The sequence below is a fragment of the Triticum urartu genome, chromosome 2 (genome assembly GCF_003073215.2).
Source record: "Triticum urartu cultivar G1812 chromosome 2, Tu2.1, whole genome shotgun sequence".
Classification (NCBI taxonomy): domain Eukaryota; kingdom Viridiplantae; phylum Streptophyta; class Magnoliopsida; order Poales; family Poaceae; genus Triticum; species Triticum urartu.
In genome coordinates this window covers 70,555,860-70,572,552 of record NC_053023.1, presented here as the reverse complement: position 1 = coordinate 70,572,552, position 16,693 = coordinate 70,555,860, and the positions used below count along the sequence as shown (strand labels likewise).

General features: G+C 44.8%; 1 protein-coding gene across 1 annotated transcript; it reads right to left on the bottom strand.

Moving 5' to 3' along the window:
* Positions 1–382: 382 nt before the first annotated feature.
* Positions 383–10,341, bottom strand: LOC125535857 (sialyltransferase-like protein 5). Its single transcript, XM_048698927.1, has 10 exons — positions 10,025–10,341; positions 9,294–9,380; positions 9,135–9,212; positions 8,972–9,063; positions 8,692–8,893; positions 8,345–8,435; positions 1,667–1,725; positions 1,373–1,521; positions 1,190–1,271; positions 383–1,106 (listed from the first exon to the last, which is right to left on the bottom strand). The coding sequence occupies exons 1-10, from the start codon at positions 10,274–10,276 to the stop codon at positions 720–722; spliced, it is 1,479 nt and encodes a 492-aa protein (XP_048554884.1). The 5' UTR covers positions 10,277–10,341; the 3' UTR covers positions 383–719.
* Between the last annotated feature and the right edge of the window lie 6,352 nt (positions 10,342–16,693).

The following is a 16,693-nucleotide window of genomic DNA, read 5'->3' as shown; positions in this document are numbered from 1 at the left end:
ACTAGATGCGCCTTGAATTGTTCTAACACACTGATGAAATACGCAGCTCTCTGCTTATAACAGAGAGCAGACCACCCGTCAAAAAAGAAATACGCAGCTCTCCTGCTCATCTTCCAAAAAGATGGCTACCTCATATTGCACACAGAGAACTTATTGCAGATATTTATAAGTATAACCGACTTCTTCATGTACTACAAATACAGACCATTTTTATTTTTGGAGCAAAAATACAGACCGTATGCTAGCAATGAAAGAGCAAAAGCTTCAGAAAGAACACTCCTGTGTTCAGCCTCCCTTCTCTATCTCCACCCTTAGTCTGATTCTAATAAAACAGGCTTACTTTTCTTTTACAGCTCTAATGTAAAGCAAACAACTGCTCACAGAAAGCGAAAGCAGCACCCAGGAAACTTCATTTGTACCAGATTATACGGTAGTCATATAGCAGATCATTACAGTATTACTCCCTCCGTCCCAAAACAAGTGTCGCCGATTTAGTACCGGTGGGAGTAGATCCCAAAAAATCCATCACAAGCATGTCAGCGTGAATATAGGATATAGCATGCCTCAGCAGACAGATGTTATGTTACTTATGTATGTCCCATAGAATCCCTGGGTGGTTAAGCTAGTGTCCTAGAACTGGCTAAGCAACAAACCTCGTGAGACTGATCCTACCTAGGGTCAACATGCTGCTATCTCGAGGAAAATCTGGCGCCACAGTCTTAGCCAGATGAACGGTTGTGCCTCACACAAACAAGGTCATCTAACTTGTTTCCGTCCATCTTGTATAGAGATACGCCACCCATTTGGGCATGGTGTTCCTGAGCCTCACTTCTCAGGCTCTCGAGTGGGAGCAACTCCCACTTGCTGTAGTTTGAATTCCTCCGCGTTTCGCTCATATCTGAAGTTCCTGATACCGGCCCGTAGTCTGGGTCAACTGTTCCCCATACCTTGCAATTGCTAAATGGCCCCGGTTCATCTGCTTGACCCGTTTCACGCCTTTTCAAACGAAAAGCTGCAGCATGCGCTCTTCTGATCTCATCTCTGCTTGGCACATCCGACCAATCTTCCACCCGTTGTGCTCTCATTGGAGAATGGACCCGAATTATCTGCATACAGAAAAAGGTAAATTGAATGGAGGAAAGATAACTTCATTTACACAAATCAGAAAGAGAGGGCAGCTGAGACTTACTCCGAGGCACTCCAGAAGTTGGTAATAAGCTCGGCCTTGCAATGGGTTGTGTCCTTTCCTAGGGGCTGAGAAGTATCTCGTCCTGAAATAATGAAGTGGGCAGAATACATACTTATACAAAACCGCAGACAAAAATGATGCTACAGAGATCTAGAGGTATTACACCCATGCATCAAAACTCACCATTCTGTGTAGCCAGGATCAACCGTAAAACCATAAATGTCGACAATATCACACATGGAAAGGGCCAATTCTACAGACTTCATACCAGTTCCTTTAGCACCTCTTCTTAGGACTATACCTTGAAAAAGGTAAACGGGATTCGGAAGTTCCTGCCAGGGAAAACAATCATCTGGTGTTCAATACAGATAATACAAAAAATAATAACTTGTTCCACATTTGTTCACCTCTCAAGAACCCAGAAATAACAATAAATAGCACATGCTCAGCTCAACAGAATATAGGCAAATATATTACCTTTATCACTGCATTTATTTCTTTATGTGTCAGACTTTTTATAATAAGCGCCTCATCAGCTGCAAGTTTAAATGTGAAAGTTAGATCATGGTTCAAATATGTTAAATATGAATTATTCTCACAGCTCAACATGATCAGTTCTAAAAATGGAAACTAGACTGAAGAGCATTGTCATGTGATTTTTCATACTTTCATAAGTAACAGAAATAAACTAATGAATAGCCCATCTTGCGAAGGACCTTTCTCATCAGTTGGTGCCAAGGCTTGGGGAAATGGTATCGTCTAATCAGAGCGCCTTCGTCACTTGTAGAAGTATCCACGGCAACTTCTTACTCGTGCAGAAGACAGTGCACCAACTTCACAACCTCAAGGTTCGCCGGGTATTGCTCAAGCTTAACATCGCGCGTGCCTTCAACTCCATCTCTTGCCTGTTTCTTCTCGAAATTCTTCAGCACCTCGGCCTCAGTCCGCACTGGGGCGAGTGGGTCTTCATCCTGCTATCCACAGCCAGTATGCGTGTTTTGCTCTATGGCACGCCAGGATCTCCCATCCGCCATGCCAGGGGGCTGCGCCAGGGCGACCCCCTGTCCCCGATGCTTTTCACTGTCGTCATCGATGCCCTGAATTCCCTGCTCCAGCATGCGGTTCACACCGGGAGACTCACCATCCGTCACCCGTGTCAAGTATCCTTCTCTATGCAAATGAGGTGGTCATCTTCTGCCACCCTAATACCCAGGATCTACGCTCTGCCCGGGAGCTGTCCCCGTCTTTGGAATCGCCTCTGGCCTACAAAACAACTTCGACAAATGTTCTGCACTCCAATACGCTCCTCTGAGGTTGACACGATCAGCACTGAGCTGTCTTGCTCTGTCATTGGCTTCCCGATCACAAACCTTGGCATGTCTCTCGGTAAGGAGGCCATCTGTGGCTGCCATACAACCGCTCGCCAACAAGATGGCCAACAAACTCCCTACATTGCCTACGTCTCTGCTGCCCTATGACGAGAGGCTGGCACAGGCCCGCCACGTCCTCGGTGCTATGTCGGTGCATCTTCTCCTTGTCATGGCGCTCTGCCCGCCAATCCTGAAGCAGAACAACTGTATCATCCACGACTTTCTTTGGCATGGACGCAAAGATGCCAGCGGGGTCATTGCCCTATCAACTGACAAAAGGTGTGTTAGCCGCTCAAGCTCGGTGGTCTTGGCATCAGGGGTTTACAGTGCACTGACATAGCACTTCGCGTTGAGTGGCTTTGGTTGCAGATGATTGACCCCTCCCGTCCTTGGCATCATCTCCATCTCCTATGTGATCCAGAAGTACGTCAAATCTTCCGCGCCTCGACTGTTTGGCCTCTCGGTGACGGCCGAGCATGTCGCTTGTGGGAGAAATTATTGGCTCGATGGCAAGGACATCTCGGAGATTGCCCCGTCCATGCTCTCCCCGATGTCGCACCGCCATCGTAAGCACCGTTTGGTCCATGAGGGACTGTTGGAGCGCACACGGACACAAGACAACTGAGGCACTCTAGAGTCAATAGTGTTGGTGGAGTATGTTGAACTTTGACACTGTCTTCGTACCGTCATTCTTTTGCCCATCCCAGATCGCATTGAATGGCGTTGGACGAGCGATGACCAGTACACGGACAGTTCATGTTAATGTGTCTCGGCACCACCAGCACTTAGCATTCGCGGCCGACTTGGAATACTTGAGCACCACTATATGTCCAATTTTTTGTTTGGTTGCCAAACCAAACAAACCAAAAGAGATGTTGGACTTTCGCACGACTAGCTCGGCATCACTTGCCGCACGCGGACAGTTGTACCCTTTGTGACCAGGCCTCGGAAACTATGCAACACCTCCTCATCGGGTATCCCTTCAACTGACAGATTTGGCATGAGGTGCTCTCTTGGAGTCGGTGTCAGCTTCACGGGAGACAGGGTCCTCCAGGACGGCTGGAGATGGGCCTAGCTTCATGTTCTGGACTTAAAGAGAGGGAGAAAAATGTGCCCGGGGCCCCTAAAGCAACACAAGGTTGTGGAGGAACAACTCACCTTTGCTCCTACAAAGTATAAAACATTAGGGTTGAAGGAACTACTTCGATGGCTACACTAGATATCGCTCTAGAGGCGAATGTAGGCCAATATGGCAATAGGAGTTCAATCCAAAACTCCTAGAGCACAAGATCTTAGATAAGAACACCAAGTTCTATTATAGGTAGTGGGGGTACATTGATCTAGTTCCAAACTAGAGGCGAGGACCTCTATTTACAAGGCTTTGGGAAGCCTTCACCTCTCACGTCTACTTATAGCTAGAACACTCTATAAAACATTACTTAAGATTCACCATTCTACTCGCAGCTACTCATGATAGTGCTGAAATTCTTCACAAATCATCTATAGAAAGTTGCAAGGCCATGAAAACTTCTTATCTAAGAAATGGTCTTCGGAGTTGGCCATTCTCGGATTGCTTCAACCTTAGAATCATCCACACGAATGCCATCGCATGTTATGACAAATCCTAGGAAAAGAAGTTGTGTTTGCAGGAAAACACATTTCAAGTTGACATAGAGCTCATTTTCCTTTAGAACTCCTAGCACCTCCCGAATGTGTTCAAATTGTTCATCCTCATCCTTGTTATAGATCAAGATGTCATCAAAATCAACCACAACAAAGGGGGGTGAGAGGGCTTAAGGACTTGATTCATAAGGTGCATAAAGGTACTTGGTGCATTTGAGTTCAAATAGCATGACTAGCCATTCAAACAACCCTTCCTTTATCTTGAAGGCTGTTTTCCATTCATCCCCTGGTCTGATGCGAATTTGACAATATCCACTTCTTAAATCTAGCTTTGTGAACACTCTTGCTCCACTAAGTTCATCCAACATATCATCCAGACAGGGAATAGGGAATATATACCTTATAGTGATCTTGTTGATGGCTCTACTATCCACACACATGCACCAAGATCCATCTTTCTTTGGCGTCAGTAGGGCTAGTACAACACATGGGTTAATACTGTCTTGAATGTGCCCCTTTTGCAACAATTCTTCCACCTTCTCCTTCAATATATCATGCTCTTTGGGGCTCATTCGATAGTGCGGAAGATTAGGAAGACTTGCTCTTGGAATTAAGTCAATTCTATGTGGCTCTTCAAGTATGTTCTAAAATTCTGCTACTAAGCCATTTACATTGTTGGAATTTCAACAACTGGGTGCTCTTCTCCTTTTACAATAAGTGCAGCACACAAATCTGCCTCTTTCAAGTCTTCATAAACTCGTTGGAAGTGTGGGAGATAGTTAACATACTTTTTCCCCTCCTCCTTACCATCAGTTTAGTTTGGTAGAATAATGATCTTTCTCTTGTTCCAAATGAAAAAGTAAGAATTTTCCTTCCCTTTATGTGTAGTATCCACATCAAATTGCCAAGGTCTCCCAAGAAGAACATGGTTGGCATCCATGTCAACCACATCACATAACAAATTTGAGCAATAATACTTGCCCAAAGGAAGTGGCGGGATGCATTGTTTGGTGATCCTCATTCAATCATTTCTTGATCCACCCAATAGTGTAGGGATTTGGATTATCATGAGTTTCTAACTTCAAATGGTTCACCAAATTCTAGGAGATAAAATTCCCGCACCTACAAATATGAATTACTCCCTCCGTCCCATAATATAAGAGCGTTTTTGACACTACGCTAGTGTAAAATACGCTCTTATATTATGGGATGGAGGGAGTACTAATTTGCATACCTTGCCATTCACCGTGCATTTGCTCTCAAATATTTTCTTCCGTTGTGTGTCTTCAAGATGTGGTATGGAACATAGGAGATGCTGAATCACACATACCACCTCTTCACCTTCTTCTTGATAAACCTCATGTCCCTCTACATCTTCAGATTCATATACCTCCTCATCGTCTTCACCATCATGGATAGTTGTGTTCACAAATTTCCTCAATAGGCAACCATTGGATATGTGTCCCTCTTCACCACATTTGTAGCATTTTGGGCCTTCATTTGCTTCCCCTTGCCTCTAGTTTGCTTCAGGACAGGTCGTTTTGCCTTTGGTGGAGCGGCCTTTTCCTCCACTCTATTAGTGTGACTCCTATAAGAGCCTTTGGTATGAGGATATGGAGCCTTCTTTCTTGTCCTCACAAACCTCTCCGCCTTTTAAAGCTAGAGTTTGTGCTTGATCAATGGACTAGATTTGTTGCATCATCAATCGATCTTGAATAACATCATTGAGACCATTGATGTACCTTGCAACTTGTTGATCTTTAGTTTCGGCAAGGTTGCACCTCATTTGTAGCCTTAGAAACTCCTTCGTGTAATCTAAAACAATCCTATTTCCTTGAGCACAATTTTGAAATTGGATAAATAAGATCTGGTCATAATCAGCGGACAAAAATCTCCCTTTCAAAAGACTTCATTTGCCGCCAAGTTCTCACATGAGGTTCTCTTCTCAGTCTATGTTCTCCTTGAACACGATGCCACCATGCACCGGCTCCTCCTTTCAGCTTGTACGTGACCAAAGGAACTCTACGATCTTTCGAACCTCCATGACCTCAAAGAAAGTCTCCACTTCATATAGCCAATCAAGACACCCTTCAATATCAATAATTCCTTAAAAGTTGGGATCTCAACTTTCACCTTGTATGTATCCCTTGTATATGTAGGGTTGGGTACTCTCTGATATGCATAGAGATCAGGTTGTTCAAGGTGATCATCATACACGTTGAACATAAATTGGCCTTCTTGAAGTACACGTTGAACTGCACATTGTTGTGGTGGTCTTGCTCCAAGATTACCTCCCCTTCTTCGTCGTTGAACATCTTCTGTAGATGAATCTTCTTCATTGGCAACAGGGGGAACACCCTTTCTTATCATCTCAACCAGCTGGTCGAATCTCCGATTGAGATCTTCACACAGCCCTTTGAGCTGTTGTTATGCAGCATCCATCCTCTTCTCCAATTGTTCCATTGCTTGTTGCAGCTCGCTCTCAAAGAAACAACAAGAACTAGTGTGGATCAACGGGGCACTAATACCACCCAAAGCAGCACAAGGTTGTGGAGGAACAACCCCACCTTGCTGCTACAAAGTGTACTCCCTTCGGTCCTTTTTAGTCAGCATATAAGTTTTGTGTGAAGTCAAAGCATCTTTACTTTGACCAAACTTATAGAAAAAAGTATCAACATTTTACAATGCCAAATCAATATTGTTAGATTCATTACGGAATGTAGTTTCATGGAATATATATTCAATATGGTAGATGTTGATTTTTTGTAATATATATTTGGTCCAACTTTGTAAAGTTTGACTGGACCCAAATCTAATACGCGGAGTAAGAAGGACCGGAGGGAGTACAACACTAGGGTTGAATGACTACTTCAAAGACAACAAGTAATCTATAGGGTTGATCGGGGTCCTCTCCGACCAACTACCCCCCCCCCCTCCCAAGCAACAGATCCTCTCCTATGGGTCATTTAGGGGCCCACAGGTTGGGAAAGATCAGGTGTAGGCTTGATTGCTTCTCTTTGGGCTCTTCATGAGACCAAGGGCCGACATGCGCATTAATAGCTATGCCTGCATGCATATGATAAAAGGGTTATATGCTATGATGATTATGAACCGTGAGTCGGTTCGTATTGTCTGCCACATATCAAGGACATGACAAGTGCATGTCGCTTTTTTTACCATCGACCCACTAGATGTAGCGCACCTCTTCTACTTTCTCCCATTGATAAGTAGGACCTGGCGAGCTGGAAGGGCTCGGCTCGTCAATGCCGCCTGCGCACACCGCCCTATCTTCTGACAGGCCCACGTGGGACGAGCAGGCTGGTCGCCCGAGATTGTTTGTGGCATGGTTTGTAATAGGCTATTGTGGTGCCCCCCAAGCCCTATATAAGGCAAGGACTAAGGCTGGACAGAGGCTTCGTGACTTTGAAGGGTAGCTAGGAAAAGTAGACTAGCACTCCAACACTTCTGAGAGAGATAGAGAGTTCATCCTGTAATCTATGCTACATAAACAGAGGAAAACACTAAAGCAAGACATAGTGTATTACACCATCTCGGTGGCCTGAACCTGCGTAAAAAAAACTTGCTTTGGTTCCAAGATTTCTAGAGTGTTTTAGCCCCTGGCCGGACAAATAGAAGGGGATCCTCACGATCCCTGATATGGGCGAACCCATCATCGACAGCAAGCCACATTTAGCTCGTCGTCCGGCAACGCCGAGATCCTGCACTGGTGACCGGTGGGCCATCATTTCCACTGCTTCCCCCAATGGCCTTAGGAAGGGTCTTGCCTCTCTCGCCATCCTCACAGATGGACCGCAACGGATGCATATTTGACAGCGAGCGGCCTTCTATCCAGAGACTCATCTTTGCCAAGCATGGACCCAGGTCAAGGCTGGTGCACACAGATTAGGTCGCTTACTTCTGACGACCTAGTTCTTCGGGGCTGAGCAACCCCTTGTCTTCTTCTCTTGCGCATACATCTGCGCCATGTCATGTGTATGTAGCTGTATAACCCTCTCCTGGACCCTTTGCTACTCTCTCCCTATCAGCGAGATGATATGCAAATCTACTGCGAATTTGCGAAAAAAATAGCCTATCTTATCTTTTTTTTTTTTGGAAAGCCAGGATTGAAGTCAACTGGAAGAAATCAGGATTAAAGCATTACATGAACCCTTCAGTATTGGTGCCATATTTCGAGCAGCACCCCTGACAACCAGTCGGAAGTCCCTTTTCAACCCAACATATTTTGCATATTTCTGCAGATGAAAAAAGAACAATGTCGTTATGGAAAATGTTACATGCATCATTTGCAGAAGGAATGCAATTTTCAGTTGGCAGAATAGAATTAGTCTACAGCTATAGTCTATATGACACTTAAACAACACAAAGCTAATAAGAATGGCAAACGGCTGACAGGCAAGAAGAACATTAAATTGCCTGATAAGTAATAACAATATAAAGGAGGACATTGCAGGGTCACCAAGTCGATGAAAACATTATCAAAGCTATTACCTTATTGACAGGTGCCTCATTGTCTCGGAAGACAGCATCATGAGCGTCAATTTCTTGTCCAAACTCTGTTTTTAAGAGATCTCCTGAGTTGCCAACGACTGCGCATGTCGCAAACTGGCGTGGATGGAAAGGGGGTCTAGCAGGCAGCAAAATACTAAGAAGCTCTTCACACAGAGTACGATTGTAGCATTTCTTGGCACCACTGCATATTTAGAAAAACAAATTTACCAGCATGAGTGGCATTACTTTATAAGAACAATGCAACAAATTCCCAACTTACAGCTGTGCTATTCTTTTAGGTGCATAATCCAGCCATCCATCAGGTCGCACATCTAAGTACTCCCTTGTCAAGACAGTCGTCATGTTGCGGTACTGACAGCACGTCAGTATTAACATGTGTATTTACACTGATAAATAAGTGATTTCAGAAGCCACGTGCTGACCTGTTCCCACAAAAGGATAGTCTCACAGACATCATATTCGTATTTTAGTTTCTCAAAAAACTTGAACTGGGCATTATACTGCAAGTCAAGAAACATCATCATTAGTGAATCTTGTTGAATAAAAGCAGCAAGCGCATATGAACATGAATGAATACTGACCCAAGTGCTGTTGGTTCCTTCAGGAAACTTAAGGACTAGCTTGCAATGATCAACAATATCGGCTGTGAGGCCAAGTCCCCTGCTTGCCTAAATAAAGTTGAGATTTCAGAAGCAAAGCTAAAATAAGAAGAAACATTATGAACTAAAAAAACAACCACAGCAACCTGGGAAATGTTGGAATAGTGTGTCAACTTTCAGTTCTTGAGAGGGTTCAATCTGAGCTAAACATAGTTGCATAATATGATGACCATTTTGCCTTTCTAGTACACATGGCAACAACTTCCTTATTAATTCATAGCATGTTATCCTACAGATGGCATCCCCTTTTCCATCTACATCACTAAATTCAAGCTAGTACACAAGAAGTATAAACCATAACAAAGCTTGGGTGTGTTCATAGTTCAGGCACTAGCTCACTTATTACTACCTTGCAAACATGGTGAGCACACACCCTGAGTAGAAATGCCAGAAAGGAGATTCCCTTTATTGAGAAGGGGATATGAGTCCCCCCATGTCACATGAATGAAACAATGATTTCGGCAGAGTATTGTGGATCCGCGATGGACCGACTGCAATTCAGAGGATATGAGTAGAACAAACACAGCTATTGTCTCCCCCAGTCGGTGTTCCCAATCCCAGTTACCAATTTACCATATACCGATATACGCACTTGTGTATAGTGGACAAACGGAACAAATTGATCTCTCCGCAGTGGAAATGCAGTGACGTACCACGCATTGCTGGACGTGGGACTGGAACCCCGAGAGCTCCCGGACCTGGTCGGGGTCGAGATCCAGCCTGCTCGCCTCAGCAGAGGGCTGGTCCGGAGAATCTAGGGTTCGGGCGCGGGGCGCACTCGGGGAGGTGAAGGAGGACTGGATGAAAAGGACGGCGAGGCAGAAGGCGAGGGCCAGCCACAGCAGCAGCACGACGGTCGGCCGCCGCGCGGAGGGCTGCTGCGTGGACGGCGATGCCCTGGTCATCGGCGCCGTCGGTCTGGAGACACAGAAGCTTGGGCCGGCACTCGGCGGTCGTCATAAGTGGCCGATTGTGTCGTAAGCATCTCAGAATAAAATGGTTTTAGCGTTAAAAAATGGATTTTAGGCACGTAAAAAATGGATTTTTTTTCGTCAATTTTGAGTTGCTTACAAGTTACAACACGTGTCACGTGGTAAAAAAAATTGGATACTTACCCTAAAAAAATAGGATACGGAAATTTTATCTGCCCACTATAAACACATTTTTCAACATTTTCTACCATCCACTAAAAGAACATTTTCTATCACAGCAAATGATGTAAAAATAGGGCATCGAAATAAACATGAGCATTGCATCTTTCAACATTTTAAACTATCAAATGTTCAAACTTAAACACGATAGACTCACTACAAAAGTTATACGATAAAAACCCGCTACTAGGGACACAATACTTATCATCATCCTCATTGTCGACATGACTCCAAAACTCCAGGATCACCTCATCCTCATTGTTGACATGACTCCAAAACTCCAGGATCACCTCATCCTCATTATCGAGTTGCTCCTCGGCTTCGTCATCGTCTGACTCAACCTTGATCACCAAGGGGGCCTGCATTTCCTCCTTGATCACCTTTGAGGGGCCAGCCCCGCCCTCCTTCTTGAAGCAGTCTTCCTTCTCCTCCTTGTGAGACATAATCCGTAATTCGGGAGCGAGGAACTTTGCAACCTCCTAGCTCCTAATGTCCGGAAAGTTCAGCTCGGACTTCACTCGTTGAAGGAGCTAAATCCGACATATCTCAGGGTAGGGGATCCTAAGCTAGGCGTCATGGAACAATGGTGACAGGAACACAAGGTTTTACCCAGGTTCGGCCTCTCCGAGGAGATAATACCATACGTCATGATTTGATTGTATTATAGCGTTGGGGGTGTACCAAGTACATGTGATGTACCACGAGATTATAATGTGTTTCTACGAGCCTGACCCCTCGATTTATATAGGTACCGGGGGTCCTAGGGTTACAAGATCCTAGTCGGCTACGTATGAGGAGACATGGTTCTCTAGAGATCCAGTGTCTTGTAGTAATAGTATACGTCAAGCCTTCTGGGTCTCTCTTGCTGCCCTAAGTGGCCCAGGAAGGAACCGACATAGGGGTCCTTGGCCCGGTCCATCAGGTCGGGAGTCAACGTGGTGAGAGGCCCCATAGCCGGGGCACCGACAGTAGCCCCTGAACCGGTCTTCAAGTCCGGTCGCACCTCGACTAATCTGAACTACTCTTCGTTATTAAACGTCGGTCTCTAAACTGGTTCCACAAAAGCACCCCGTTCTCGATCTGAAGTCTAGTGCTGAGCTTTTATCCGAGGTGCTTAGTGATACGTCTCCAACGTATCTACGTTTCCTAACGCTTTTCCTCTTGTTTTGGACTCTAATTTGCATGATTTGAAGGAAACTAACCCCGGACTGACGCTGTTTTCAGCAGAACTACCATGGTGTTGTTTTTTGTGCAGAAATAAAAGTTCTCGGAATGGAACAAAACTTTGCGAGGAATTTGTATACAATAAATAAGAATTTCTGGAGCCAAGACCCACCGGAGAGGGGCACCTGGGTGGGCATAACCCACCAGGGCGCGCCCCCTCTCCTGGCGCGCCCAGGTGGATTGTCCCCACCTGGTGGCCCCGCAGACCCTGAAACCGACGCTATAAAATCCTATTTTTCCAGAAAAAATCAGGGAGAAAGAATTATCATGATCCACGAGATGGAGCCGCCCTCACCTCCTGTTCTTCATCGGCAGGCCAGATCTGGAGTCCGTTTGGGGCTCCGGAGAGGGGGATCTACGTTCTTCATCATCACCAACCCTTCTCCATCACCAATTCCATGATGCTCCCCGCCGGGAGTGAGTAATTCCTTCGTAGGCTCGCTGGTCGGTGAGGAGTTGGATGAGATTCATCATGTAATCGAGTTAGTTTTGTTAGGGCTTGATCCCTAATATCCACTATGTTCTAAGATTGATGTTGCTATGACTTTGCCATGCTTAATGCTTGTCACTTTGGGCCCGGGTGCCATGATTTCAGATCTGAGCCGTTTATGTTATCACAATTATATCCATGTTTTAGATCCGATCTTGCAAGTTATAGTCACCTACTATGTGTTATGATCCGGCAACCCCGGAGTGACAATAGTCGGGACCACTCCCGGTGATGATCGTAGTTTGAGGAGTTCGTGTATTCACCGTGTGTTAATGCTTTGTTCCGGTTCTCTATTAAAAGGAGGCCTTAATATCCCTCAATTTCCAATATGGACCCTGATACGTCTCCGCCGTATCTAAATTTTTTGATTGTTTCATGCCAATATTATACCACTTTCACATAATTTTGGCAACTTTTTATATGATTTATTGGACTAACCTATTGATCCAGTGGCAAGTGCCAGTTCCTGTTTTCTGCATATTTTTTGTATCGCAGAGTATCCATATCAAACGAATTCCAAATGCAATAAAATTTCACGGAGAATTATTTTGGAATATATGTGATTTTTGGGAGTTGGAATCACCGCGGACGGAGGCCCGTGGTGGGCACAACCCACCAGGGCGCGCTAGAGGAGCCAGGCGTGGCGTGGTGGGTTGTGCCCACCTCATACGTCGGTTGGACCTCTACTTCGGGCGCAAGGAAGCTTATATCCAGAAAAAAATCGTGTTAAAATCTCAGCGCAATCGGAGTTATGGATCTCCGGGAATATAAGAAACGGTTTTCGGGCAGATCTGGGGAACGCGAAACAGAAGAGAATAGAGAGGGAGATCCAATCTCGGAGGGGCTCCCGCCCCTCAGCCGCCATGGAGACCAAGGACCAGAGGGGGAACTCTCTTCCCCATCTAGGGGGAGGCCAAGGATGAAGAAGAAGTAGGGGAGCTCTCTCCTCCTCGCTTCCGGTGGTGCTGGAGTGCCACCGGGGGCAACGATCGGGACAGCGATCTACATCAACAATCTTGATACCATCAACACCAACTTTCTCCCCCTCTATGCAGCGGTGTAACACCTCTTCCGCCCGCTGTAATCTCTACTTAAACATGGTGCTCAACTCCATATATTATTTCCCAATGATCTATGGTTATCCTATGATGTTTGAGTAGATCCGTTTTGTCCTGTGGGTTAATCGTGATCTTGGTTGGTATGATTTGTATATTTTATTTATGGTGATGTCCTACGGTGCCCTCCGTTCTCGCGCAAGCGTGAGGGCCCCCCGTTGTAGGGTGTTGCAATATGTTCATGGTTCGCTTATGGTGGGTTGCGAGAGTGACAGAAACTTAAACCCGAGTAGGTGGGGTATGGCATATGGGAATAAAGAGGACTTGATACTTAATGCTATGGTTGGGTTTCACGACCTTAATGATCTCTAGTAGTTGTGGATGCTTGCTAGAGTTCCAATCATAAGTGCATATGATCCAGGTAGAGAAAGTATGTTAGCTCATGCCTCTCCCTCATATAAAATTACAAGAACGATTACCGGTACTTGTTATCGATTGCCTAGGGACAAATAACTTTCTTGTTGACACAACCCCTTTTACTAAACACCTAACTTTTATTATCTTGCAAATTACTTCTAGTTTTATTCTTGCAAAGTAGTTCTAGCATCACACCTACAAACTAGTTTCATACTTGTTTTCGGTAAAGCAGATGTCAAGTGTGCGTAGAGTTGTATCGATGGTCGATAGAACTTGAGGGAATATTTGTTCTGTCGTTAGCTCCTCGTTGGGTTCGACACTCTTATTTATCAAAGAAGGCTACAAATGATCCCCTATTCTTGTGGGTTATCAAGACCTTTTTCTGGCGCCGTTTCCGGGGAGCAATAGCATGGGGTGAATATTCTCGTGTGTGCTTGTTTGCTTTATCACTAAGTAATTTTTATTTTTATTTTGTGATCTTGTTTTCTATCTTTAGTTATGGGTAGGAAACGCAAAATACCAAAAAAATAGTTGTACCTACTAAACCAATGGTTGAAGAACCACCCAAAATATATCATACTACTGAAGCTTTCTACTTGGATCACCTTCGATCCATTTGTGCTCGTGCTGAAAACCCAACTAGCTTAGTCGAGGGAAAATCATTAGATGAGCATGCTTGTTTTGTGCGACATCGTTTATCTAAAAAAGGGAAACTTTTACAGCATCAAATTAATATTATGCCATGCTATGCTTCGAAATTATGTGAATTATATGATGTTACTTGTTGTTCTGAAGACCCTAAGAAACACCTTCCCTACCAATGTGAGTTTATTGATAATGGAATTGTATCTTCTTATGCCAAAGGTGTTTATAATTACTTTGATATCGAACAAATTGAAGAATTTGTTGCTTTTAAGGGTGCTTATGAAATTGCTTCTTTGATTGAAAAGTATGATGCTATTCTTTACAAATATGAAAATTTTGCCATACTTAAATATTATTATGATAATTATGCTTCTAATGTCTATGTTAAACCATATATTTAGGACTCCTCCACTGTCAAGAAGAGACTAATATTTTGCAGGAGTTTATGGAAGAAGAAATTGATGAAACTGTGAGCTCATTGGATGAAAAAGATGATGAGGAGAGCGAAGAACAAACGGAGGAAGAACGGATTAGCTACCCGTGCCCGCCTTCTAATGAGAGTAATGTTGGGGAACGTAGTAATTTCAAAAAAATTCCTATGCACACGCAAGATCATGGTGATGCATAGCAACGAGAGGGGAGAGTATTGTCTACGTACCCTCGTAGACCGGCAACGGAAGTGTTGACACAACGTAGAGGAAGTAGTCGTACGTCTTCCCGATCCGACCGATCCAAGCACCGAACGTACGGCACCTCCGAGTTCTAGCACACGTTCAGCTCGATGACGATCCCCGGACTCCAATCCAGCAAAGTGTCGGGGAAGAGTTCCGTCAGCACGACGGCGTGGTGACCATCTTGATGTTCAACTGTCGCAGGGCTTCGCCTAAGCACCACTACAATATTATCGAGGATTATGGTGGAAGGGGGCACCGCACACGCCTAAGAAAACGATCACGTGGATCAACTTGTGTGTCTAAGGGTGCCCCCTGCCCCCGTATATAAAGGAGCAAGGGGAGGAGGCCGGCCGGCCCTATAGGCGCGCCAAGGAGGAGTCCTCCTCCTAGTAGGAGTAGGACTCCTACTAGGAGGGGGAAGGAAGTGGGGAGGGAGAAGGAAAGGGGGGCGCCACCCCCCCCTCTCCTAGTCCAATTCGGACCAGGGGGGAGGAGGCGCGCGGCCCACCTTGGCTGCCCCTCTCTCTTTCCACTAAGGCCCATATGGCCCATTACTTCACCCGCGGGGTTCCGGTAACCCTCCGGCTCTCCGGTTTTCTCCGAAATCACCCGGAACACTTCCGGTGTCCGAATATAGCCGTCCAATATATCAATCTTTATGTCTCGACCATTTCGAGACTCCTCGTCATGTCCGTGATCACATCTGGGACTCCGAACTAACTTCGGTTCATCAAAACTCATAAACTCATAATATAACTGTCATCGAAACCTTAAGCATGCGGACCCTACGGGTTTGAGAACAATGTAGACATGACCGAGACATGTCTCCGGTCAATAACCAATAGCGGAACCTGGATGCTCATATTGGCTCCCACATATTCTACGAAGATCTTTATCGGTCAGACCGCATAACAAAATACGTTGTTCCCTTTGTCATCGGTATGTTACTTGCCCGAGATTCGATCATCGGTATCTCAATACCTAGTTCAATCTCGTTACCGGCAAGTCTCTTTACTCGTTATGTAATACATCATCTCGCAACTAACTCATTAGTTGCAATGCTTGCAAGGCTTATGTGATGTGTATTACCGAGAGGGCCCAGAGATACCTCTCCGACAATCGGAGTGACAAATCCTAATCTCGAAATACGCCAACCCAACATTTACCTTTGGAGACACCTGTAGAGCTCCTTTATAATCACCCAGTTACATTGTGACGTTTGGTAGCACACAAAGTGTTCCTCCGGCAAACGGGAGTTGCATAATCTCATAGTCATAGGAACATGTATAAGTCATGAAGAAAGCAATAGCAACATACTAAACGATCGGGTGCTAAGCTAATGGAATGGGTCATGTCAATCACATCATTCTCCTAATAATGTGATCTCGTTAATCAAATGACAACACATGTCTATGGTTAGGAAACATAACCATCTTTGATTAACGAGCTAGTCAAGTAGAGGCATACTAGTGCCGTTTAGTTTGTCTATGTATTCACACAAGTATTATGTTTCCGGATAATACAATTCTAGCATGAATAATAAACATTTATCATGATGTAAGGAAATAAAAATAATAACATTATTATTGCCTCTAGGGTATATTTCCTTCAGTCTCCCACTTGCACTAGAGTCAATAATCTGGATTACACAGTAATGATTCTAACA

Coding starts and splice junctions, on each gene's coding strand:
- LOC125535857 (XM_048698927.1), bottom strand. CDS start 10,276: ATGACCAGGGCATCGCCGTCCACGCAGCAGCCCTCCGCGCGGCGGCCG. Junction 1,522..1,666: donor AAATAAATGCAGTGATAAAG/GTAATATATTTG, acceptor TTTCCCTGGCAG/GAACTTCCGAATCCCGTTTA. Junction 1,107..1,189: donor AACTTCTGGAGTGCCTCGGA/GTAAGTCTCAGC, acceptor TTCTGTATGCAG/ATAATTCGGGTCCATTCTCC.